Source organism: Thamnophis elegans, chromosome 2 (genome assembly GCF_009769535.1).
Source record: "Thamnophis elegans isolate rThaEle1 chromosome 2, rThaEle1.pri, whole genome shotgun sequence".
Taxonomy (NCBI): Eukaryota; Metazoa; Chordata; class Lepidosauria; order Squamata; family Colubridae; genus Thamnophis; species Thamnophis elegans.
In genome coordinates, this window is record NC_045542.1 from 173,212,632 (window position 1) to 173,237,170 (window position 24,539).

The 24,539-nt window shown below is 44.0% G+C and overlaps 1 protein-coding gene and 1 long non-coding RNA gene across 2 annotated transcripts; both read right to left on the reverse strand.

The window, feature by feature from the left end:
• Window positions 1–42: 42 nt before the first annotated feature.
• On the reverse strand, window positions 43–24,290 carry LOC116503449 (zinc finger protein 721-like). Its single transcript, XM_032209860.1, has 8 exons — window positions 24,236–24,290; window positions 23,243–23,846; window positions 22,874–22,988; window positions 22,687–22,754; window positions 20,713–20,842; window positions 14,183–16,093; window positions 11,039–11,042; window positions 43–1,414 (listed from the first exon to the last, which is right to left on the reverse strand). Exons 1-8 carry the CDS (start codon window positions 24,244–24,246, stop codon window positions 163–165), a joined length of 4,095 nt encoding a protein of 1,364 aa, XP_032065751.1. The 5' UTR covers window positions 24,247–24,290; the 3' UTR covers window positions 43–162.
• On the reverse strand, window positions 8,043–8,697 carry LOC116503467. Its single transcript, XR_004254709.1, has 2 exons — window positions 8,643–8,697; window positions 8,043–8,225 (listed from the first exon to the last, which is right to left on the reverse strand). It is a non-coding gene; the product is annotated as an uncharacterized LOC116503467 (long non-coding RNA).
• Window positions 24,291–24,539: the final 249 nt, after the last annotated feature.

The window sequence follows — 24,539 nt, forward strand, 5'->3', positions numbered from 1 at the left end:
TACTTTTCTACACATTAAATTTCACTTTGTTGGATTCATCATTGTCTCATATGGATCAGAAAGGCACAATTTGCGTACACATAAAAATCTATAGACGTGGTGGGTCAGAAGTTAAAATGCAGTACTACAAGCTAATTACCAACAGCTCATGATTGATTCAGCCTATGAGGAGGACCCAGATTTCTTGGGACAATATGCTGACTTTGTAAACTGTTCAAATACTGCTATAAAGCTTTGTGGCATGGTCAATAAGTCTGTAGTGGAATTGCTATTGCTAGATACTTTCTCCCGAGCGTGGATCCTTTTATGAGAAGTAAGATTACTATTCTGAGCAAAAGTCTTTCCACACTCCACGCATTTAAATGGTTTCTCTCCTGTGTGGATTCTGTTATGAGAAGTAAGAGCATTGCTCTCAGTAAACGTCTTTCCACATTCCATGCATTTAAATGGTTTCTCTTCTGAGTGGATCTTTTTATGGGAAGCAAGATAACGGCTTTGAGCAAAGGCCTTTCCACACTCCATGCATTTAAATGGTTTCTCTCCAGTGTGGATCCTTTTGTGGCTTCTAAGTCTACTGGTCAGAGCAAAGGTCTTTCCACACTCCATGCACTTAAATGGCTTTTCCCCTGTGTGGTTCTTTTTGTGGATAGTAAGATCATTGCTACGAGTAAAGGTTTTCCCACATTGCATGCATTTATGTGGTTTCTCTCCCATGTGTCTCTTTTCGTGGATAGTAAGTTCATTGCTACGAGTAAAGGTTTTACTACATTGCATGCATTTAAATGGTTTCTCCCCTGTGTGGATCATCTTATGGGAAATAAGATGACCACGCTGAGCAAAGGTCTTTCCACACTCCATGCATTTAAATGGCTTTTCCCCTGTGTGGATCATTTTGTGGTACCGAAGTCCACTGCTCTGAGTAAAGGTTTTCCCACATTCCATGCATTTATATGGTTTTTCTCCTGTGTGGATCATTTTGTGGATTGTAAGTCCATTGCTACGAATAAAGGTTTTCCCACACTGCATGCATTTATATGGTTTCTCCCCCATGTGTCTCTTTTTGTGAATAGTAAGTTCATTGCTACGAGTAAAGGTTTTACTACATTGCATGCATTTAAATGGTTTCTCCCCTGTGTGGATCATCTTATGGGAAATAAAATGACCACGCTGAGCAAAGGTCTTTCCACACTCCATGCATTTAAATGGCTTTTGCCCTGTGTGGATCATTTTGTGGTACCAAAGTCCACTGTTATAAGTAAAGGTTTTCCCACACTCCATGCATTTATATGGTTTTTCTCCTGTGTGGATCATTTTGTGGATTCTAAGTCCATTGCTACGAGTAAAGGTTTTCCCACACTCCATGCATTTATATGGTTTCTCTCCTGAGTAGATCCTTTTATGCGTGATAAGATTACTGCCACTTCTGAACCTGTTACCATACTCTCTGCATTTGTATAGCTCCGCCCCAGTGTGAATCCTTTCATCAGAAGTAAGTTGCTTGCTTGTTCTAAAATATTTTCCAGATTCTAAACATTTATAAGAGTCCTTTTTTGTGTGAATCAGTTTTTGAGATATAAGGAAGTTATTTCCAAGAGGATGAATGAATGTCCCATTGTAATTTCTTCCATTGTGTCTTATAGCATCTTCTCCTTTGTTTTGGATTAAATAGTGTTCGCTTAAATGCAATTTATCTTTGATTAGCTTCACACTTTTCCCAATACATTTTTTCCTTATTTTCTCTTTTTGGGTAAGAAAGTCTTGCATCGGAGCATCAGTAGAAGGTGATCTTTCATGATTCCAATTATATAACTGGTTTCTCTCATGGCTTTCTAGTTCCATTCGAATTCCAAATGTCTCCGTTCCATCTTTAGCATTGATCATTTGGAACAGTTCACAGGAATCTTGATTCTCCTCCCCATTATTACCTTCAAAGCAAAAGAGAAGTGAAAATGATAACGAAGTTAGAGAAAAAGATCAAACTGAAGAAAGTAAAATAAATTTCTTCTGAACTTTTCCGAAAATCCATTATGTTTATTTTGCATGTCTACAGTGGTGTGACATAGAGGTGGTGATTTCTATATTCATGATTCATGAAATCTTTGAAAATATCTTGAAAATATATGTCAGCCCTGGAAGCCATCTTTTTCTTTGAAGCTTCAGGGCTGCCACATTTAGTGCCTGGGAATACTGGAGGGGGGAGGGTTACAAGCAGTTAGTGGAGAATTAGCCATAACATCATTCCTTTTTCTGGGAGCCAAGGACACTCGGCTTGAAACTGGATGAGAGTGACTCCAGTTCACTCTCCAGGAGTTGTCTCCAGTGGGCATGGTGAAATGATTGGGCCATGTGATGGACTTCTGGGTGCAGGGGATGGATCTTTGACTTTCTTTTGGGTGGGGACAAACCTGGAACTTTCAGATTCGGGTTTCCCCCAGATGTGCCAATATGACATCTCTAGTAAAATGGAACTTTGAGGAATTGCTAGCCTCAGAGTCTTCTTTCGTTGGGGGTGCTACATGGAACGCTGAAATTAACCCGAATCTCCTTTTAAAACTTTTACCATCTCCCTGAATGCCAGGATTCTGTCCGGGCTCCTGAGCCCCGAGAGCTGACCCGTCACTTGGACGGTGTGGATACTCAGGGAAGATGGAGGAGATGGATTCTGGCTCAGCCTACTACGTTCACCTTCCCAGATAAAAGTGTGATGACGGCATTTTTCCACGCTGCCTGGGATGAAGTACGACCCTGCCTCCCCCAACAGGTCCAATACACCAAAGTGTTAGCTCCTGCTGGAGCCAGACTGCTGCAGCAACTGGAGCAGTGGGGCTTGGCAAAACCAGCCACATCCTTTCATCAGCCAGTCTTCATGCTGCCACCAGCCAAACTGATTCCCCCTTGCTGGATTTTCAACCCTGACCGGAGGTGGATGCAGTACTAGTGGTTGCCGGCAGCAACGGTGCGGCCAGACCGCACCCCCTGCAGCTCCGCCACCAGCCACCGAGGTTCATGGCAACTTTTGACGGAACCTCGGGGAAGTTGGCATATTTCCTCAATTGGATCTGGGTGTCAAGCCTGAATTTGGTTAGATTGCGGGTTTGGTTGTATCCAGGTTATTCATATGAATTCAGTTGGACACATTTGGGAGCTGAAAGGGGGGAGAGCTGGGTGGAATTTCAGCCAAATAACATAACTGGCCAATAGCCAGCCATGTTCCAACAGCTGGCTGGTCAGAGGAAGTCACCAAACAGTTCTTATCCCAGTTGGATAATCTGACATATTGTTTTGAAAAATTGAGAAAATCCTATTTACAGTGATGTGGAAAGCCCAGGAACTTTCAGTACTGGCTTTCCGCTAGTTAGTGCCAAAATGGTGCATCTAAATAAATTTGTTCTTTGAGGAAACGGAATGCCTCAGAGTTCATAATTTTGGGACTGGGTCTAAAGTAGTGGGGGGAGGAATCATAACTTTGAATGCTCACTGTGAACTGTCATAACTTGGGGATCACCTGTAACCTAGGATGCTCTGAGTCACACTTCATGAGGCCTTTGCTCTTCAAAAGAGCATTCAAGGAGAATGCTCTTCCATGGCCTGAGGTAAAAGTTCTGTTCTCACACAATTTGGGGAGGTTTCAGAGGACAAATGACAACACATTCTTCTCACATGACCTCCAGAGGATACATAAAAACACGTGCCATTTTTCTCAGCCTCCACAGATAAGTTCAAAGAGAAATGGAACAATACAGATAAGAAATAGCCCAAAAGCATCTAAGCAAAGAGACATTTCCTTCCTTGGAGTACCAGAAGGCCAGATACTTTCTGTTTCCTTTCCAGGAGATGATATCTGATTAGTGATTTTTTAATAAAAAAAACTATAATCTGTCTTCGTGAACACTCTGGGGACTAGAAAACTCTTACCCAGAGAGACCACGTTCCTATGGTTTTCAAGCATGACTTCCGAATGCAGCGCTTTCTGGTCAGGTTCCAGCTGAGACCATTCCTCCTCAGAGAAATATACAGCCACCTCCTCGAAGGACACCAGACTCCCCTGAACAAGGAAAATGAACAGAACAGGAGAATTCGCAAAATCTGTTCATCTTCATCAATGATTTAGACAAGGGGATAGAAGGGGAACTCATCAAATTTGCAGACAAGACCAAATTGACCGGAACACCAACATTCCAGAAGATTGGCTCAAGATATAGAAGGGTCGACAGATTGGGCCCCATCTAACAAAATGAAAATCAACGTTGAGAAATGATACGATTTACATTTAGGAAGGAAAAACCAAATGCTTGCACATAGAATAGATGAGTGATGACTAACCTTTTTGTTGCCAAGTGGCCAAAGTGCATTACCCCAAAATGCAACCACTCCCTCCCACACCCCATATGGATGCCAGGTTGGTGCGGCAAACCTTCCAGGCCAGAAATGGGGCACAGGGGAGGGGCGCGCATGCACGCAAACAACAAAAATGCAATGTAAGCCTACCCGCAAATGAACCCCACCCCCATGCATGTGCGCACGCATCCCCTAGATGTGTCACCTCCCTACACATGTGTGGCAGAACCAAAAACGAACTGCTGGCAGGAGGCGCATGCACATGCATGGTGGAGCTAGGCTCAGGCGACGGTTGGCATGCCCGCAGAGAGGGCTCTGTGTGCCACCTGTGCCATAGATTCGCCATCACGGGAATAGGTGATAGCTGGCTCAACAGTAGTATGTGCCACAGGGGTCTTGGAGTCCTAGTGGACAATCACTTAAACATGAGTCAGCAGTATGCTATAGGTGCCAAAAAAACCCGACACAGAATCATAGGCTGCATTAGGAGAGGAACAGGATCAAGATCACATGAAGTGTTAGAACCACTTTATAATGCCTTGGTAAGAACTCTGGAATATTGCATCAAGTTTTGGTTGCCAGATGTAAAAAAGATCTTGAGACTCTAGAAAGAATACAAAGAAGACCAACCAAAATGATTAGGGCCCTGGAGGCTAAAACATATGAAGAACGGTTCCTGGAATTGGGTATGTCTAGTTATTAGTGACATAATAGCAGTGTTGCAATATGTAAGGGCTGCCACAAAGAAGAGCCCTAACTATTCTCCAAAGCACCTGAAGGCGGGACAAAAAGTAATGGATGGAAGCCAATCAAGGAGAGAAGTAACCTACAACTGAAAAGAAACTTCCTGACAGTGAGAACAATTCATCAGCGGAATGACTTGCCTCCAGAAGTTGTCCATGCTCCAATACTGTTTAATGTTTAAGACAAAATTGGGCAGTCATTTATCTGAAATGTTATAGGAAAGAGAAAGAGTTTGGACTAGAAGACCTCCAAGATCCGTACCAATTCTGTTATTCTTCTCCATTGTTCCCAAATTCCCAAAGCAAAGTTATGCACTAAGTTACTGTATTTTGCAGAGTATGATGCACCGGAGTATAAGATGCACCAAGGTTTTGAAGACGCAAATTAAAAAAAAGTAGGTAGGTAGATAAAGGGAGAGAGAGAAAGAAATAGAGATAGAGAAATACAGTAGATAGGGAGGAGGGGAGAGAGAGTGTAGGTAGCAGGGACATGCAGTCACTAGAGGCAAGGGAGGCGGAGCCTCACCAGTCTCCTCAGGAAAAAGAAAGAAATTTAAATATTTTTTTAAAAATAATTAAAGCCAAGATAGTTGCTACCAGATTCCAGGTCACAGAGAGAGAGAGTGAGAGAGAGTGAGAGAGAGTGAGAGTGAGAGAGTGAGATTGAGAGAGTGAGAGAGAGTGAGAGAGAGAGAGAGAGAGAGAGAGAGATACAGTAGAGAGGTAGGGAGAGAGAGGGCCTAGGTAGGCAGGTAGATAAGAGGGAGAGAGACAGACAGAAATACAGTAGGTAGGTAGGTAGGTAGGTAGGTAGGTAGGTAGGTAGGTAGGTAGAGGGAGAGAGGGAAATACAGTAGGGGGGGGTTAAAAATGAGCAAAGAAATGTCCCATTTTTCATGAAAACGGGCCTGTCTTTTGTAAAAGAAAATTGCATGCATAGCCTTATGGAGACTTATAGAGTGTTGTTGGGGGCTGCGGGAGGCAAAAACGGCCCATTTTTTGTTTATTTCTGCCCTCTCCAGCCCTCAGGAGGTCTCTGAAAGCCTCCATAAGGATATGCATGGCCATTTTGGTGCAGAGGGCAGGACTTCGGGAAGCAAAAAAAGGTGTATTCGATGTATAGTATAAGATGCACCCAGATTTTCAGGCTGTTTTTTTGAGAAAAAAAAAGGTGCGTCTTATACTCCAAAAAATACGGTAAGTGGCCGTGCTTCACACAAGTCCTAAATGGCCAATTCTGAAAATTTGTTTGACTTAAGAAATATTTCGGGCAAATTTTACCAAGATTGATTCTGCAGAACTTACATTGCTTCACAGTAAAGTAACCCCACATCTGAATCAATTGATCTATCGCTCTGTCTATCATTTATTGATCTAGTAGTCTGAGCCATTGGCTGAATGGAAGAAAAGAAAGAAGAGAAAATTCTCTGTGAAGGTTGTTTCTCAGCCTTTGCAAATTGGGAATGCTTGATCTCCTAATCCAGGAACAAATTAGAGGATTGGAAATTATTTTGTAGCCCAAAGAATTGTAATTACCTGCTACATGTGGCCATTCACTTTCCATTTTAAAATTCTGCTTTATTTTTTAATATGATTTGCTTATTTTTTAAACTACCAGTTATAAACAAGGCTTTTTAAAAATAGTAATGATTTTATTTATTTTTTCATTAGCACTGCACAATTCCAAGTCAAAGAATGACAAAACAAATGGGTCCCTAGCAGTTCTTGCCACTGTGATGTGTTTATTCCTAATTCTTGAAGGATTTTTAAAAAATCCTTCTTGTAAATGCAAAACTGATGAACAAGATAACCAGAGGAAGCTATGCTGGTTGAATCTGCTATTCTGCTGTCCGTGTTGTGGAAGAAAACAAAAATAATCCAGGCCAAACAAGAGGGGAAAATAGAAGGAAAGAGCATTCTGCACACTCACTTCACTTGCTGAAGGGAGAATACAAATTAATAACTTTTCCCTTTCTTACTTGATTTGGATGTTCAACTGCTGTTTGACCTCCGTCAGAAAAACCAGAAAACTTCATTCTTTTTTTCTCTGTAAAGAATAAATAATTTCAAAATGCATAATTAACAAAAGAGGAGGCAGTATTCTATAGAAGAGAAGAGAGAGCGAAAGTAAGACAGATAGGTAATTTGAGGCTCTTCCATTACCTCCTGATGTGTCTAGACTTTGATCTACCCAAGGGATCTTCCTGAAAAATAGCTCCTGAGGCGGATTTGATGGATTCTTCTTTCCCTCGGGATCTCTGATCTGCACAGTGCAGCACTTCCAATAGGAGGAAGGAAAAAAGAAGCAAATTTAATGTACATCACACAAAATACTGTAAATCTCATGAAATGGAAAATGGATTCCTATATTTGGAACACAACCTCAAAGCCCCCAATATCCATCAATGAGGTTGAGTGAGAAAACAATGGAACAATCCCCTAAAAGAATTTGTGGGACATCATTACGTATTATGAATGCCAGAGAAGTTTGGGAAGGAGGGGTGAAGTATTCAAACATATTCTTTATTCCCTTTTGAGCTCCCTAAAGTCTCTCACCTTCAACTGGACCTTCTGCTCTTCCGACTGGCTCAGGAGGAAGCCTTCTGCCAGGGCCACCGCCTGGGAGCTGGTCTCTGCTCCACACTCCCGCACCCAGCTCTCCATCTCTGGGGGAAGGATAGCCAGGAGCTGCTCCAGAACCACCAGGTCCAGCATCTGGGCTTTCGTGTGCTTTTCTGGTCTCAGCCATCGCCTACAAAAGTCATGGAGTCGGCTGCAAAGTCCTCGGGGACCCTCAGCTTCCTGATATTGGATGAAACCCCAGGACTGAAAGTCTGAAGGGAGGATGGTTTCCTCCTCCAGGATCTTCTGCCCAGTCCTTGTCCAGAGCTCCCCTCCCTTCCCAGGCTGAACAAGTGGAGGACATTTTCTGCTTCCCTCCTTGGCAAAAGGTTGTGTCTCCATCCTTTCTCTGTCCTGCAGAGCAACTCCAGATGGGTCCAAGGACTCTGGTGGGTCTCCAGATGCCTTTTCCTTCACGGGACCATTTCTGGGGCTGCAGGACGGATCCCTGCAAATTATTCCGCTACTTTTTCTTTTCGCCAAGAGAAACTTTTGGCTTGCAAAGATTTCAGGTTTCTGTATCTGAGATGGAAAGAAAAAATAAAGGGCAAGAATTAGAAAGTGGAATTCAGCCACTGGAGAACCTTCACCCAACCTGGCCGGAGCCCCCAGTGGGTCATCCCAGCGCAGGGCCGGGAAGGAGGCAGCTGGAGAGGCCTCCCCGCTTCTCTCCCCCTCCGAAGACAGGATCGGGCCCTCGGGGTGCCTGGTGCGAATCCTGCCTCCTCCCCGCCCGGCTTCTCTCCTCTCCTGCTGGGCCTCCGCAATGCCGAACCTCCCACTCGGGCTCTTCCCCGGATCCCCTCCGCCTTCCCCGCTTCCCCCTGCAGAGAGAGGACGGATGAGGAGCATGGGACCTGGGGTTGAAGCCGGAGGAGGGCCGGGCGCGGGTCTCTCCCTCCTCCGCATCCCTTTGCCCAGGAAGAGCCCCCAACTCACCTGGGCCACGTCTGGATCTCCTCCCGCAGCCTCTCCACCTCCTGCGGAGACTCAGGGGTTAAGGAGAGCGAGTGCGGGGTCCTAGAGCGGTAAGAGTTTGTGACGTCACTCCCTTCGCAGCGTCCTCTGGAAAACCTTCGCCCTCCAGCGGGCCAATGGGGAAGCACGGGTATTTCACTTGTCTTGGCAGATGCTGCCCCCTGGTGGCTTTGGCGCAACTGGCAGGATTGTAGAAAGGGCGGGAAAGAAGAGCACATCTGAGGGGAAGGGAGAGGGTGGGGATGATGGGCTTGGGAGTAGGAGGAAAGGTCCCCTCGTAATGTCTCCCTGTCAGACAAAGGCTTCAACGTCTCCAGAGGTGGCACTTTCTCCATCTTCCTCTCCTTCCTCTCCAGGAACTGTTTGTGGAGAATCAAAAAACTATCTCTCTGGAGGATTTTGAACTCGCCTCCCTCAAGAACAGCCGCTTTGAAGGCTGGGCAGATTGCAGAAGGCCTCAAAAGGGTCCAAATCCTATCAGAAACAGACGGGCAGTCACAAGAGGAGGACTAGGAGCCTCTGTTGGAAACCCAGCTTGTGTCTAGCAGTTGTTGGGAACCCCTGCCTGAAGGGGAGGCAGATGGGACACAAGAAAGGCCAGTTAGGAAAAGGATTTTTATGTGTTTCTTATTTCTTGAATTCAATACATACAGCTGCTCTTCTCAAATTATTCCCACAGCCTCACCTTGAAGGGGGGAAGCAGAAAGGGCAGAGACCCCTCCAGCCTCTTCTGACAAACACCCCAGGCAACCCGTTTGGAATGAAACACTCTGAGGAGAAAGAAAAAAGACAACCAGGCCCAAAATGGAGGAAAAGCTGAGATTTCTGGGTATTTCAGAAATTTTACCACATAAAGAGGCTTTCATCTCTGACAGGAGAAAAAGTGAATCTAAGAATGGAAGATTGTGAAAAAGGAATATAAATCTGGTTAGAGACTAAAAGTTGGAAGGCACCTTGTAAGTCATTTATTCCAACCCCCGCCTAAGCAGACCCTACACCATTTTTGACAGATGGCAGTCCAGTCTCTTCTTGAAAGCTTCCGGTGATGAAGTTCCCACAACTTCCGAAGGCAAGCTGATCCATTGGTTGATTGCTCTGTCAAAAAAATTCTCATTTCCAGGCTGAACCTCTCCTTGTTTAGTTCCTATCTGTTCTTTCGTGTCTGGCTTTCAGGTACTTTGGGGAAGAGCTTGACCCCTTCCTCTCTGTGGCAGCTCCTCAAATATTGGAACACTGCTGGTCCTTCTCTTCATTAACTAGCCATGCCCAGTTCCAGTCACCGTTCTTCATGTTTCAGCCTCCAGTCCCATAATAATCCCCGTTGCTCTTCTCTGCACTCTTTCTAGAGTCTCAATTTCTTTTTTATAGTGTGGTGACCAAAACTGGATGCAGTACTGTAGGTGTGGTCTTACTAAGGCAGTGATGGCAAACCATTTAGAGACCAAGTGCCTGAACTGCAACCCCAAACCCACTTATTTATCGCAAAGTGCCAACAGGGTAATTTAACCTGAATAATGAAGCTTTACTACCAAAAATAGGATAAACACAGAGTTCAATTAATTCTAAGAAAAATGTGATAATTGCACTTTTATGCCCCACTTTTTTGCTTTTATATTACATTTAGCAACAAAAAAGAAACTTTTTAAAATATTTCTTTTCATTCCTCTCTTCCCCATTTCTTGCTCTTCGTTTCTGTTTCCCTCCCTCTTTCCCCCATCCACCTTTCCCTTCCTTTCTCTTCCTCCCTCTGCCTTTCTCAGTTTCTCTGCCTATCTCTCTCTCCCCCTTCTCTTTCCCTCCCTCCCTCCCCCTCTTTGCCCCTTTGTGCCCATGAAAAGACTCAGGGGAAAAAGAAAAAATGGAGAAAAGGCTGAAACTTCTGAATATTCCAGAAAATTTACCTTATAAAGAGGCTCTTTAATTCAGGAATGAAGAGGGGAAATGGTGTTTCATTTCTGGCTTGAGAACAGAGGATATTATTAAACCAAGAAAGGAGGATCGTGAAAAAGGAATACAAATCTAAACTGATCAGGAAAAAAACATTTTTACATAGGGATTTGGTAGGAAATTCAAGAGATGTGACTAGGAAACTTAAGCCCTTTGGAGAATTTAAGATAGTTGTAGTTGTAGTTGAGTTTATTTATAGGCCGCCCTTTTCCCTGAGGGGACTCAGGGCGGCTAACAACTTGTATGGGAAGGGAAAACATACAATAACACATAAACACAATGTATAATTAAAATCGAGCAACATTCATTCAACATTCGGGTGGGGGCGGATTATACTCTTTACCCCCAGGCCTGGCGGGATAGCCAGATCTTGAGGGCTGTGCGGAAGGTCTGAAGGGTGGTGAGGGTACGAATCTCCACGGGGAGATCGTTCCAGAGGGTCGGAGCTGCTACTGAAAAGGCTCTCCTCCGCGTAGTTGCCAGCCGGCACTGGCTGGCAGATGGCACTCGGAGGAGGCCTAATCTGTGAGATTTTATGGGTCGAGAGGAGGTGATTGGCAGGAGGCGGTCTCCCAAGTACGCAGATCCACTACCATGAAGGGCTTTATAGGTAGTAAGAAGCACCTTGAAGCGCACACGGAGATCAACAGGTATCCAGTGCAGCTCGCGGAGGATAGGTGTTATGTGGGTGAACCGAGGTGCGGCTGCATTCTGGACTAGCTGAAGCCACCGGATGCTCTTCAAGGGCAGCCCTATGTAGAGCACGTTGCAGTATTCCAGCCTAGAGGTTACGAGGGCGCGAGTGACTGTTGTGAGAGCCTCCCGATTCAGGTAGGGTCGCAAATGGCGCACCAGGCGAACCTGGGCAAATGCCCCCCTGGTCACAGCCGACAGGTGGTAATCAAAGGTCAGCGGTGGGTCCAGGAGGACTCCCAAGTTGCGAGCCCTGTCTAAGGGGTGTAAAATTTGGCCCCCCAGCCTGAGCGATGGAACACTAACCAAATTTTTGGGAGGGAAACACAACAGCCACTCGGTCTTTTCTGGGTTGAGTACAAGCTTGTTAGCCCTCATCCAGTCCCTGACGGCCTCAAGACCCTGGTTCATCACGTCCACCGCTTCATTGAGTTGGCACGGGGCGGACAGATACAGCTGCGTATCGTCCGCATATTGATGGTATCTTATCCCGTGCCTCCGAATGATCTCTCCCAGCGGTTTCATGTAGATGTTAAATAGTACGGGGGACAGGACCGACCCCTGCGGCACCCCATATGTTAGGGGCCTCATGGTCGATCTCTGTCCCCCAACCAACACCGACTGTGACCTGTCCGAGAGGTAGGAGGAGAACCACTGCAAAACAGTGCCTCCCACCCCCACCTCCTGCAGTCGTCGCAGAAGGATACCATGGTCGATGGTATCGAAAGCCGCCGAGAGGTCAAGGAGAACCAAGATGGAGGCGTGGCCTCCAAGATAGGGTATCATGAGACCATAAATAAAAAGAGAAAATGAAAAGATTTGCCCACATTTGGAGTCGACAATGACAGACAAAGGGGTTATATACAATGAGCAAAACAAAATTATTAAAATGATGTAAAAGTGGTTAAAATCCATTCAAAAGAATGGAAGTAACCTTTGATTTTTCTTTATGTATTTATTTCTTTTTTCCCCTCCATTTTTTCATAGGCCGTTTAATAAGCAATATTTGAAACAATAGCTTCAACTCAGCAAGAGCCGAAATATGCTACCTCCCAGGCCATCCACACTTTGGTGTGTTAGTAATTTTTAATGCAATGAAGAAAAGAGAATTGCAGCACAGAGTAGACACGCTGGACGGGGCTCAGCAGCTTGAACACAGTGGCGATGTCACACTGGACACCACTGGGGAAGGGACCCTGTCGGACTGGTGGGGAGCGCTCCAGAGATCGTAGATCTGGGCCTGCTCACTCCATTTTAGGCAGGAACAGTCCTGAAGGGTGGCCTATAGCACTGCTGTCCAGCCAACAAAGAGCCCCCATGAGTCTTTCGTTTTAGTGGCTGCAGGCAATGTGTAAAAAGTGAAAAGCAGGACTTGCCTCCGTATGTTTTGGAAGGAGGGTAAAAATTATCCTGCAATATGTTGCTGCCACCGTGCAAACCCCAGCACACCGGGATGTGATCTGAATAAAACCTGGCTTGACATGCTTTTGAAACACTTCCTGGCTCTTTCCCAAAGGGAGGGTAGCTGTTTTCTAGGTTTTTCCGCCTACCGCGGCGCAACTGACAGTAGGTGAGTCACACTTTTAACACTTGACATGTTCGCTGCTTGTTTGCAGCAACTGGGACTGCTGTGGGTGGCACAGGCAAAGGCACGGGACCGGCCACTCCGTATCCAGCAGCCACTGCAAGCACATTTTGGTAAAGAGCCGGGAAGCATTTCAATAGCGGGTCAAGCGACATCTTATACAGATCACATCACGGCATGTTTTGGACAATTGATAAAAGAAATCCCATATAATATTGTTTGTTCTTTCTCCTTAATTGCAAGCGTTAATCCATTCATTTCTGCATTATAATATTTTCCTAATCACATTTTCTGTAGGGATCTCTTCACTTTTCCAATTTCATGCAAATACATTTTTAGCTGCAGTTAATATATAATAATTAAATATGCATTCCCCTTACCATATTTTTCAGGTAAAATCCCCAAAAAGAATATTTCTGGCTTTAAACCAGTATGTTCCTTATCATTTTTTTTCAGCCATGTATGTACTTTTGTCCAATATTTTTTTGCTTTTGAGCATGTGTGCCACATATGATAATACGACCCAGGTATTTGACAGCACTTGCAGCATTTTGCAGACTTCTCTTTAAACATATTTGCCAACCTAGCTTGTGCAAAATGCCACCTATAAAACATCTTACAGATTGTTTGCAAGCAGTTGACATTGTAAATTTATAGTTCCTGTCCCAATTTCTGCCATTTATCTAACTCTATTGTATAACAAAAGTTTTTTGCCCATATTATCATTCTCTCCTTCACTTGTTCATCTTCTAATTAAAAGCCTTTCATCTTTCTGAGGTCAATAAAATGAGGACCCAAATTTCTGGGGACAACATACTGACTTTGTAAACTGCTGAAACACTGCTATAAAGCTTTGAGGAATGGTAGAGAAATCTAAAGTGGAATTCCTATTGCTATATATTTTCTCCCGAGCATAGATCCTTTTATGAGAATTAAGATTACCATTCTGAGCAAAAGTTCATTCCACATTCCATGCATTTATATAATTTCTGCCCTGGGCGGATCACCTGACGAGTATTAAGATTACCTCTGTGTGCAAAGATCTTTCCACTGCATTCATTAAATGGTTTCTCTTCTGAGTGGATCATCTTATAGGAAAAAAGATTACTTTTTGAGCAAAGCTCTTTTCACATTCCATGCATTTAAATGGCTTTTCTCCGGTGTGGATCTTTTTGTGGGTAGTAAGTCTACTGCTCACAGCAAAGATCTTTCCACACTCCATGCATTTAAATGGATTTTCCAATGTGGGTCTTTTTGTGGTTACTGAGATCAACACAATGAGCAAAAGTCTTTCCACACTCCATGCATTTATATGGTTTCTCCCCTGTGTGGATTACTTGATGGGAAATAAGACTCCTTTTTTCAGTAAAGGTTTTTCCACACTCTATGCATTTAAATGGCTTCATCCCTGTGTGGATCCTTGTGTGTATTCTTAGGTTACTGCTCTTAGCAAAGGTCTTTCCACACTCTATGCATTTATATGGTTTATCTCCTGTGTGGATCACCTGATGGGAAATAAGACTACTTTTTTGGGTAAAGGTTTTTCCACACTCCATGCATTTATATGGTTTCTCCCCTGGGTGAATCATCTGATGGGAAATAAGGCTACTTATTTGAGTAAAGGTTTTTCCACACTCCATGCATTTATATGGTTTCTCCCCTGTGTGGATTACCTGATGGGAAACAAGACTCCGTTTTTGAGTAAAGGTTTTTCCACACTCCGTGCATTTAAATGGCTTCTCCCCTGTGTGGATCCTTGTGTGTATTCTTAGGTTATTGCTCTTAGCAAAGGTCTTTCCACACTCCATGCATTTATATGGTTTCTCCCCTGTGTGGATCATCTGATGGGAAATAAGGCTACTTTTTTGGGTAAAGGTTTTTCCACATTCCATGCATTTATATGGTTTCTCCCCTGTGTAGATTACCTGATGAGAAATAAGACTCCTTTTTTGAGCAAAGGTTTTTCCACACTCCATGCATTTAAATGGCTTCTCCCCTGTGTGGATCCTCTTATGGGTAGTAAGTTGACCACGTTGAGTAAAGGTTTTTCCACAGTCCATGCATTTAAATGGCTTTTCCCCTGTGTGGATCTTTTTGTGCATATTAAGTCTATTGCTCAGAGCAAAAGTCTTTCCACACTCAATGCATTTAAATGGTTTCTCTCCTGTGTGGATCGTATTGTGGGCAGTAAGTCCATTGCTATCAGTAAAGGTCTTTCCACACTCCATGCATTTATAGGGTTTCTCTCCCGTGTGGGTTGTTTTGTGGTTTCTAAGTTTTTTGCTATGAGTAAAGGTCTTTCCACACTCCATACATTTAAATGGTTTCTCTCTTGTGTGGATCGTTTTGTGGTTTCTAAGTTCCTTGCTATGAGTAAAGGTTTTTCCACACTGCATACATTTATAGGCTTTCTCTCTTGTGTGGATCGTTTTGTGGTATCTAAGACCACTGCTATGTGGAAAGGTTTTTCCACACTCCGTGCATTTATATGGTTTCTCCCCTGTGTGGATTACCTGATGGGAAATAAGACTCCTTTTTCCAGTAAAGGTTTTTCCACACTCCATGCATTTAAATGGCTTCTTCCCTGTCTGGATTGTTTTATGGTTTCTAAGTCCCTTGCTATCAGCAAAGGTCATTCCACACTCCATGCATTGAAATGGTTTCTCTCCTGCTGCTTGGAGGGGCTGTGGTGTGTGGGCTAGAGGAGCTTCTGAACACTGTTTCTCCCCAGTGTGAATCCTTTCATGAGAAGTAAGTTGCCTGCTTGTTCTAAAATGTTTTCCAGATTCCAAACATTGATAAGGCTCCTTTTCTGTGTCAATCGCTTTTTGAGATGTAAGAAAATTATTTCCAACAGAAAGAATGAATGTCGACTTGTAATTTTTTCTGTTCTGTCTTATAGCATCTTCTCCTTTGTTTTGTGTTAAACAGTGTTCATTAACATGTAATATATCATTGATTAGCTTCCCACTTTTCCCAAAATATTTCTTCCTTATTTTCTCATGTTGGGCAAGAAAGTCTTGCATCGGAGCATCAGTGGAAGAGGAACTTTCCTGATTCCAATTATTTGACTGTTTTTTCTTATGGCTTTCAAATTCCATTCGAAATCCAAACTTCTCCATTCCATCTTTAGCATTGATCACTTGGAACAGTTCATAGGAATCTTGATTCTCCTCCCCATTATTACCTTCAAAGCAAAAGAGAAATGAAAACGATAACAAGGTTAGAGAAAAAGATCAAACTGTAGAAAGTCAACGGATATTCTTCTGAATTTGTCCAAAATTCCTTGTTGTATTTTGCATGCCTACAGTGCTGTAATATAGACATGATGATTTCTATATTCATGAGTCATTAAAGCCTTGAAAATATCTAGAAAATATCTTTCTTTACAATTATCTATATATATGCAAATATCACTCAAAATCAGTTTTCAGTTAAGGAATAATTAGGGGAAACATCCAAGAAGGAATTAGGAGAAAACCTAAGACTTTTTGGGGTGGGTAAAGTTCAGCAGAAATCTGTGAGAACTGAAATAATTTTGAAACAAGCTCCTTCTTCCTCAGTGTACATTGGAGCAACTCCTCTGCGGGGTGTATCTGGCGGGCCAGACCCCCGCTTGGCCCGTTTCTTCATCCCAGTAATGAGACTTTGAGGCGAAATCCTTTGAAGCCTTCCATTGGCTTCTAAACACTCTTCGTGCCGAGACTGGAAAGGTTGGGAGGTTTTAAGAATGGCTATTTCACTGCTCAAAAGTATCATTGGCTTGCAAGGTCTCTTCGGCCAAATCTGGTACAGGCCTCAGTTAGCAGAGAACAGATGCCTAAACTACTTTAGTGCCAGATCACGCAAGATCAGTAATGCAAGGTCTCACTCTACTGATCTCACACTATAGTATTTTATACCTGAGTTTTCTACAAACTGAGGACTGCACGAGATAGAATAGAATAACAGCGTTGGAAGGGACCTTGGAGGTCTTCTATTCTAACCCCATTCTTAGCCAGGAAACCCTATACCATTTCAAAGAAATCGCTATCCAATCTCTTCTTAAAAACTTCAAAAATCCAAAGCCCACACAGAATCATCCACACCATACACTGAAATAAAGAACGCACAGCCGCAACGTCCATGTGGGCAGCCATCTTTTTGGGTGATTCTTCTTTCCTTGATTAGTTTCTTCCCATTGGTTCCTATCCTACCTTCAGGTGCTTTGGAGAATGGCTTGACTCCCACTTCTTTGTGGCAGTCCCCCAATGGAGGTGGAGTTGCACTATATATAAGAAATAACTACATCTCTACAGAAATTGAGCACAACAATGATGAGATTTGAATGCATATGGGTCAATATTAAAGGTTGTGGGGGAAATGACATTGCCATAGGTCTATACTACAGGTCACCCAACCAAACAGAGGAAGTAGATGAACTTTTTGCTAGTCAGCTAACTATAATAGTAGTGGGGGATTTTAACTACCCTGACATCAACTGGGAAACAAACTCTGCACCAAGTGGAAGATCCAACAGGTTCCTAACAAACCTGGCCGACAACTTTGTTTCCCCAAAAGTAGAGAAGAGAACAAGGGGATCAGCCATATTGGACTTAATTCTCACTAACAGAGAGGAAATGATAGAAGGTGTTGAAGCCACAGGAACTCTGGAGGCAAGTGACCATACAATATTGGAATTCAACATTATGCAAACATAAATTTTGAAAAATGACATTACAAAAGGCCAATATAGCACAATATCAATGAAGAAGAAAAATAACAGCTCCCAAAAGAAACCAGCATGGCTGCATAAAGAACTCTCTGACAAATTGAAAGACAAAAAAGATAAGTATAAAAAGTGGAAAGAGGGGGACCTAACTAAGGCAGAATATCAGCAAATAGCTCGAGGCTGTAAAGACGAAGTGAGGAAAGCTAAGGCTCACAATGAAGAAAGGCTTGCCACAAAAGTAAAAAATAACAAAAAAAGCTTCTTCCAACATGTTAAAAACAAGAAAAAAGTTAAGGAAACAACTGGTCCATTGCTAGGAGAAAGTGGCAAGAAGGTGACAAGCAACAGGGGGAAAGCAGAACTATTTAACTCATTTTTTGCATCTGTCTTTACACAAAGGGATAAAACAGTCCAATCTATCAATTACAGCACCACAAAAATCAGATTAGGAACACAAGTTGAAATAGGGAAGAAAATGGTAAGTGAGCACCTGTCTACCCTAGACGAGTTCAAATCACCAGGACCGGATGGATTATACCCCAGGGTTCTGAAGGAACTGGCAGACGAGATCTCAGAACCACTGAACTATATCTTTCAGAGAGCCTGGAACACCAGGGAACTAGCAGAGGACTGGAAAAGAGCTGATGTGGTTCCCATCTTCAAAAAAGGAAAAAAAATACATCCAGGAAACTATAGACCTATCAGCCTGAGCTCAATACCAGGAAAGATTCTGGAAAAGATAATCAAGCAATGAATTAGCGAACACTTAGAAGCAAACAAAGTAATAGCCAAAAGCCAACATGGGTTTGTCAAAACAGAGGGATAGAATCAAGATCACGTGAAGAGTTAATACCACTTTATAATGCCTTGGTAAGACCACACTTGGAATACTGCATTCAGTTTTGGTCGCTGCGATGTAGAAAAGATGTGGAGACTCTAAAGAGTGCAGAGAAGAGCAACAAAGATGATCAGGGGACTGGAGACTAAAACATATGAAGAACGGTTGCAGGAACTGGGTATGTCTAGTTTAATAGAAAGAAGGACTAGGGGAGACATGATATCAGTGTTCCACTATCTCAGGGGTTGCCAAAAAGAAGAGGGAGTCAAACTATTTTCCAAGGCACCTGAGGGTAGAACAAGAAGCAATGGGTGGAATCTAAACAAGGAGAAAAGCAACTTAGAACTGAGGAGAAATTTCCTGACAGTTAGAACAATTAGTCAGTGGAACAGCTTGCCTCCAGAAGTTGTGAATGCCCCAACACTGGAAGTCTTTAAGGAGAGGTTGGATAGACATTTGTCTGAAACGGTATAGGGCCGGGGTAGCGAACCTATGGCACGTGCCACCTTTGGCACATGGAGCCATTTGTCAGTACACGCGAGTCAGTGAGTTCACCCTTTTTTAAAGCTATTTTTCATCCTCCCCAGGCTCCAGAGGCTTTTTAGGAGTCTGGGGTGGGCGAAAAGATCCTTCCCCCCCCCCCCCCGGAAGCCCTCTGGAGGCTTCATGGGCTTCCCTGAAGCCTCTGGTGTACCAAAAACCGGCCCTATGGGCAAACCGGAAGTTCGGGAATGGACTTCCAGTTTGCCCAGAGGCTCGATATAAGTCAATTCCGGTTTGCTCGGAGGGTCTTTTTTTGCCCTCTGGAGGCTTCAGGGAAGCCTCCTGAAGGTCCTGAAGCCTCCGGAGGGCCTCCGGGAGAGGCTGTTTTTAAGGTTTAAGGTTTATTAAAATTTGTATGCCGCCCACTCCCATCGGGATTCTGGGCGGCTCACAGCAAGACAGAAACAGTTTAAATTTAAAAATAGAAAAATACAATATTAAAAATTCACATCATCCATTACATCTAAGCGGGGCCTGGATATCCATCAACAGCCCCAGGCCTGCCGGAACAACCAGGTCTTAACGGCTTTACGGAAGGCCGGGAGAGTGGTATGGGTCCGGATCTCTGCGGGTAGATCGTTCCACAGGGCCGGCGCAGCAACAGAGAAGGCCCTTCCCCGGGGAGCCGCCAACCGGCATTGTCTGGTTGACGGCACCCGGAGGAGGCCCAGCCTGTGCGATCTTATTGGTCGTTGGGAGGTGAGTGGCAGGAGGCGGTCTCTCAGGTAGCTAGGTCCTAAACCATGTAGGGATTTAAAAGTAACGACTAGCACCTTGAAGCGAGTCTGGAGACCAATGGGGAGCCAGTGCAGCTCGCGGAGTTTCGGTGTAACATGGGTATATCTAGATACACCCAATATCGCTCCCAGGCTCCTATAAAGCCTCTGGAGCCTGGGGAGGGCGAAAAAAGCATGCAAGAATGGGGGGGGGGAAGCTCCTGTAGTGTGCGCATGCGCACTGGGGGGGCTCGCACATTGCATTATGGGTGCGGCATGTCCATGCACATTCCCCCCCCCCCCGTGCTCCCCTCACTTATGGCACTCAATCCCAAAAAGGTTCACCATCGCTAGGTATAAGGTTTGCTGCCTAGGCAGGCGGTTGAACTAGAAGACCTCCAAGGTACCTTCCAACTCTGCTATTCTATTGTATTGTAGATACTGAAACACGGCTATCCTATCACACGTAGTCCTTCTTTTCATCAAACCAGACATACCCAGTTCCAGCAACCATTCTTTATGTTTTAGCCTCCACTCCCCTACCATAATCACCTTGGTTGCTCTTCTCTGTGCTATTTATAGAGTCTCAATATCTTTTTTACATCGTGGTGACCAAGCAGCTTGAACAGCTGACGTTCTCAGGCCTAGTCTGGGACGGCTGCCTGGCCCTATGTTGAAACAGCTGACCAGCGCAACCGCAAATCAGCCAAAACATCTGCCAGATGCCAGGGACATCAATGCGGATTGGGAAGGGACCCAGAAGAGGATCTTGAAGCTGCCAGATGGTGGCTAAGGGGGTGGGCTGGGCCGTGGGCATGGCTATGATTATATTATAGCAGTGGGAGACATTGCCTGTTTTTTTCCTTGGAGAACGAGAAGGTCAGATCCTTTCCTTCTCCCACCCAGGAGACAATATTTGATCAGTGATTGTTTTAATTAAAAAAACTAGCTATAATCTGTCTCCTTGAACTGTCTGATTGGGGACTAGAAACTCTTACCCAGAGAGACCATGTTCCTATGGTTTTCAAGCATGACTTCCGAATGCAGCGCTTTCTGGTCAGGATCCAGCTGAGACCATTCCTCCTCAGAGAAATACACAGCCACCTCCTCGAAGGACACCAGACTCTCCTGAAAAAAGAATAGAACTGGAGGATTTGCAATATCTTAAATATTAAATATGCATTCCCCTTACTATATTTTCAGGGAAAATATCCAACAAGAATATTTCTGCCTTTAAATCAATGTTGCTTTATCATTTTTTCCAGCCACGTATGTATTTTTGTCTATTTTTTTTTTTTGCTTTTGAGCATGTCCACCACATATGATAATATGACTTATCTTTAAATATCTTTGCCAGCTTCACTGGTGCAAAATGCCATCTATAAAACATCTTATACAGTTTTTCTTTGTATGCAGTTGACATTGTTAATTTACAGTTCCTGTCCCACAGTTTCTGCCATTTATCTAACTCTATTGTATAACCAGTTTTTTGCCCACACTATCATTGTCTCCTTAACTTTTCATCTTCCAGTTTAATGCTTAATAAGTAGCTGTGTTTTCTTTATCAATTTTTCTTCTGTCCCTGTTAATATCTTGTCTAATTCTGTTAATTTTTTGTAAAAAGTATCATTTAGCATTTTTCTCTTATGTAGAATGTATCTGCACTTGTGAGTACCATGCCATATCAATCCGTTGTTTGTTCAATTCTTTTCTACTTCCCCCTTTTCATTCAAAATATCTTTGTACCTAACAATATTTTCCATGTTAATAACATTTTAGTGAATCAATGCTTCCATTCCAATTCCCAATTTGGTAGCCCAAAGCCTATTCTATTTCTCGAATCTTGCCGAATTTCTAAGCTTATTCTTGCTTTTTTCCCCTGCCAAATATATCTTATTACTTTATTGAGTTCCTCAAAACATTTTTTCCCAATTTTATCGGAATGGTTTGAAATAGGTATAATAGTCCTAGTAGTATATTCCATGATAATTGCAGATTTTTCCATTTAAATTTCCAAAATCCCTACCAACTCTGTTATTCTGCTCCATTGTTCCCAAATTCCCGAAGCAAAGTTAAATGGCTGTGCTTCACACAAGTCCTAATTTTAGGTGAGTAAATGGATAATTCCCAAAATTTGTTTGACTGAAGGAATATTTGGGGCAAGTTTTATTAAGTTGATTGATTCTGGACAATTTACAGTGTCTTTCAGTAAAGTAATCCCACTTCTGGATCAAGTGATCTATCACTCTATATCATTTATTAATCTAGTTAGTTAGTCTATGGAGATGGTTGAATGGAAGAAAAGAAAGAAAAGAAAATTCTGTGTGAAGGTCATTTCTCAGCCTTTGAAAAGCGGGAACATTTGATCTCTTACTCCAGGAACAAATCAGAAGATTGGAAATTATTTTTTAGCCCAAAGTACTGTGATTACACAGTCTCTGTAGCCACTCCATTTGGATTTTAAGACTGCTTTTATTTTTTAACATGATTTGCTTATTTTTTGAACTACTGGTTATTAACAAGGCTCTTTAAAAATGGTAATGTAGCTATTTTTCGTTAACCTTGCATAATTCCTAGTCAAAGAATGACAAAAAAAAGGTCTCTAGCAGTTACTACTAGTGATATGTTTATTCCTACTTCTTGAAGGACTTCTACAAAATTACTTCTTGTAAACTCATAGTTGGATGAGTACCTAGCAGAACCAGTTAATCTGTGGTCTTTAAAAAACATTTCCTAAACAGAATCTGAGGGTAGAAATGACAATCCATTGAATCCCAGTAATAATCTACAGAGGAAGTAATGCTGGTTGAGAGCAACTTGAACCTGCTGTTATGCTTTCTATGTCGCTCAGGAACACAAAAATAATCCAGTCCAAACAAGGGTGGGAAATAGAAGGAGGGAGCACTCTGCACATCCACTTCACTTCCTGTAGGAAAGAAGAATACAAATCTAATGAAGTTTCCCTTTCTTACTTGATTTGGAGGTTCAACCGCTGTTTGAGCACCATCGTAAAAAACAGAAAACTTCATTCGTTGTTTCTCTGTGAGGAATAAATAATTTCAAAATGCATGTTTAACAAAAGAAGAGGAGGTATTCTACAGGAGAGAAGAAGGTAAGACATATGGGATCTTTCTGGGTAATCGGAGGATCTTCGATTACCTCCTGAGGTGTCCCGACTTGGATCTTCCCAAGGGATCCCACTGAAAAATGGCTTCTGAGGGGGATTTGATGGGTTCTTCTTTCCCTTAGGATCTCTGATCTCCACAGTGCAGCACTTCAAATAGGGGAAAGGGAAAAAGCAGCAGAATTAATGTACATCACAGGACATAAAGTGCATTCTTATATTAGGAAAGCAACCTCAAAGTCCCAAATATCCATCAATATCCATGTGGTTGAATGGGAAAACAATGGATCAATATCTTACAATATCCACATATTATAAATCCCAGGGAAGTTTGGGAAGGAGGGGTGAAGCATTCAACCACATTCTTTATTCCCCTTAGAGCTCCCTTGATTAAAGTGTCTCACCTGCAATTGGACCCGCTCCTTCTGCTCCTCTGCCTGGCTCAGGAGGAAGCCTTCAGCCACGGCCACCGCCTGGGAGCTGGTCTCTGCTCCACACTCCCGCACCCAGCCCTCCATCTCTGGGGGCAGGATAGCCAGGAGCTGCTCCAGAACCACCAGGTCCAGCATCTGGGCTTTCGTGTGCGTTTCTGGTCTCAACCATTGCCTACAAAAGTCATGGAGACGACTGCAAAGTCCCCGAGGACCCTCAGCCTCCCGGTACTGGATGAAGTTCCAGGGCTGAACTTCTGAAGGGAGGATGGTTTCCTCCTCCAGGATCTTCTGCCCAGTCCTTCTCCAGAGCTTCCCCCCCTTCCCAGGCTGAGGCGCCGATGGGCCTTTTCCGCTTCCCTCCTTTACAAAAGGTTGTGTCTCCATCCTTTCTCTGTCCTGCAGAGCAACTCCAGATGGGTCCAAGGACTCTGGTGGGTCTCCAGTTGCCTTTTCCTTTACGGGGCCATTCCTGGTACCCCAGGACAGATCCCTGCAAGTTATTCTGCTCCTTTTTTTCCTCCCCAAGAGAAAATTTTGGCTTGCAAAGATTTCAAATGGCTTCGAGTTTCTGTATCTGAGATGGAAAGAAAAATGAACGCCAAGAATTAGAAAATGGAATTCAGCCACTGAAGAACCTTCATCCAACCTGCCCGGAGTCCCAAGAGGCTCATCCCAGCGCCGGGCCAATGTTCCCCCGAGAAGGGCCGGGAAGGAGGCAGTTGGAGAAGTCTGCCTCCTCCTCGCCCGGCATCTCTCCTCTCCTGCTGGGCCCCCGCAAGGCCGACCCTCCTCCCCACCTTGGGTTCTTTTCCGGATCCCCTCCACCTTCCTGGCATCCCCGCGTCCCCCTGCATGGTGAGGACGGCTGAGGAGCATGGGACCCGGGGTTTAAGCCGGAGGACGGCAGGGCGCGTGTCTCTTCCTCCTCCGCCTTCCTTTGCCTGGGAAGAGCCCCTAACTCACCCGGGCCACATGTGGATCTCCCCCGCAGCCTCTCAGCCTTCTGCGGAGCCCCAGGGGCTATGGGAAGCGAGTGCGGAGTCCTAGATCGGCCAGGCTATAGGATGCTGTTTCCTTCGCAGCATGCTCTGGAAAGCCCTCTGTGACGTTCGCACTCCAGTGAGCCAATAGGGAAGCGGCTGATGTTCCCTACTCTTGGTAGCAGGCGCCCCCTAGTGGATTTTGCGTAAATTTACAGGATTCCCTGCAAAGCGCGGGAAAGAGGAAGGCGCCTGAGGGAAGGGCAGGGATGATGGGGATGGGAGTA

What these genes read in the sequence shown, in the direction of transcription:
- LOC116503449 (XM_032209860.1), bottom strand. An exon ending in AGGAGCGGGTCCAATTGCAG is followed by an intron (nt 22,989 to 23,242) that starts GTGAGACACTTT and finishes CCCTATTTGAAG; the next exon opens with TGCTGCACTGTGGAGATCAG. An exon ending in TAGGAACATGGTCTCTCTGG is followed by an intron (nt 16,094 to 20,712) that starts GTAAGAGTTTCT and finishes TTTGCTTTGAAG; the next exon opens with GTAATAATGGGGAGGAGAAT.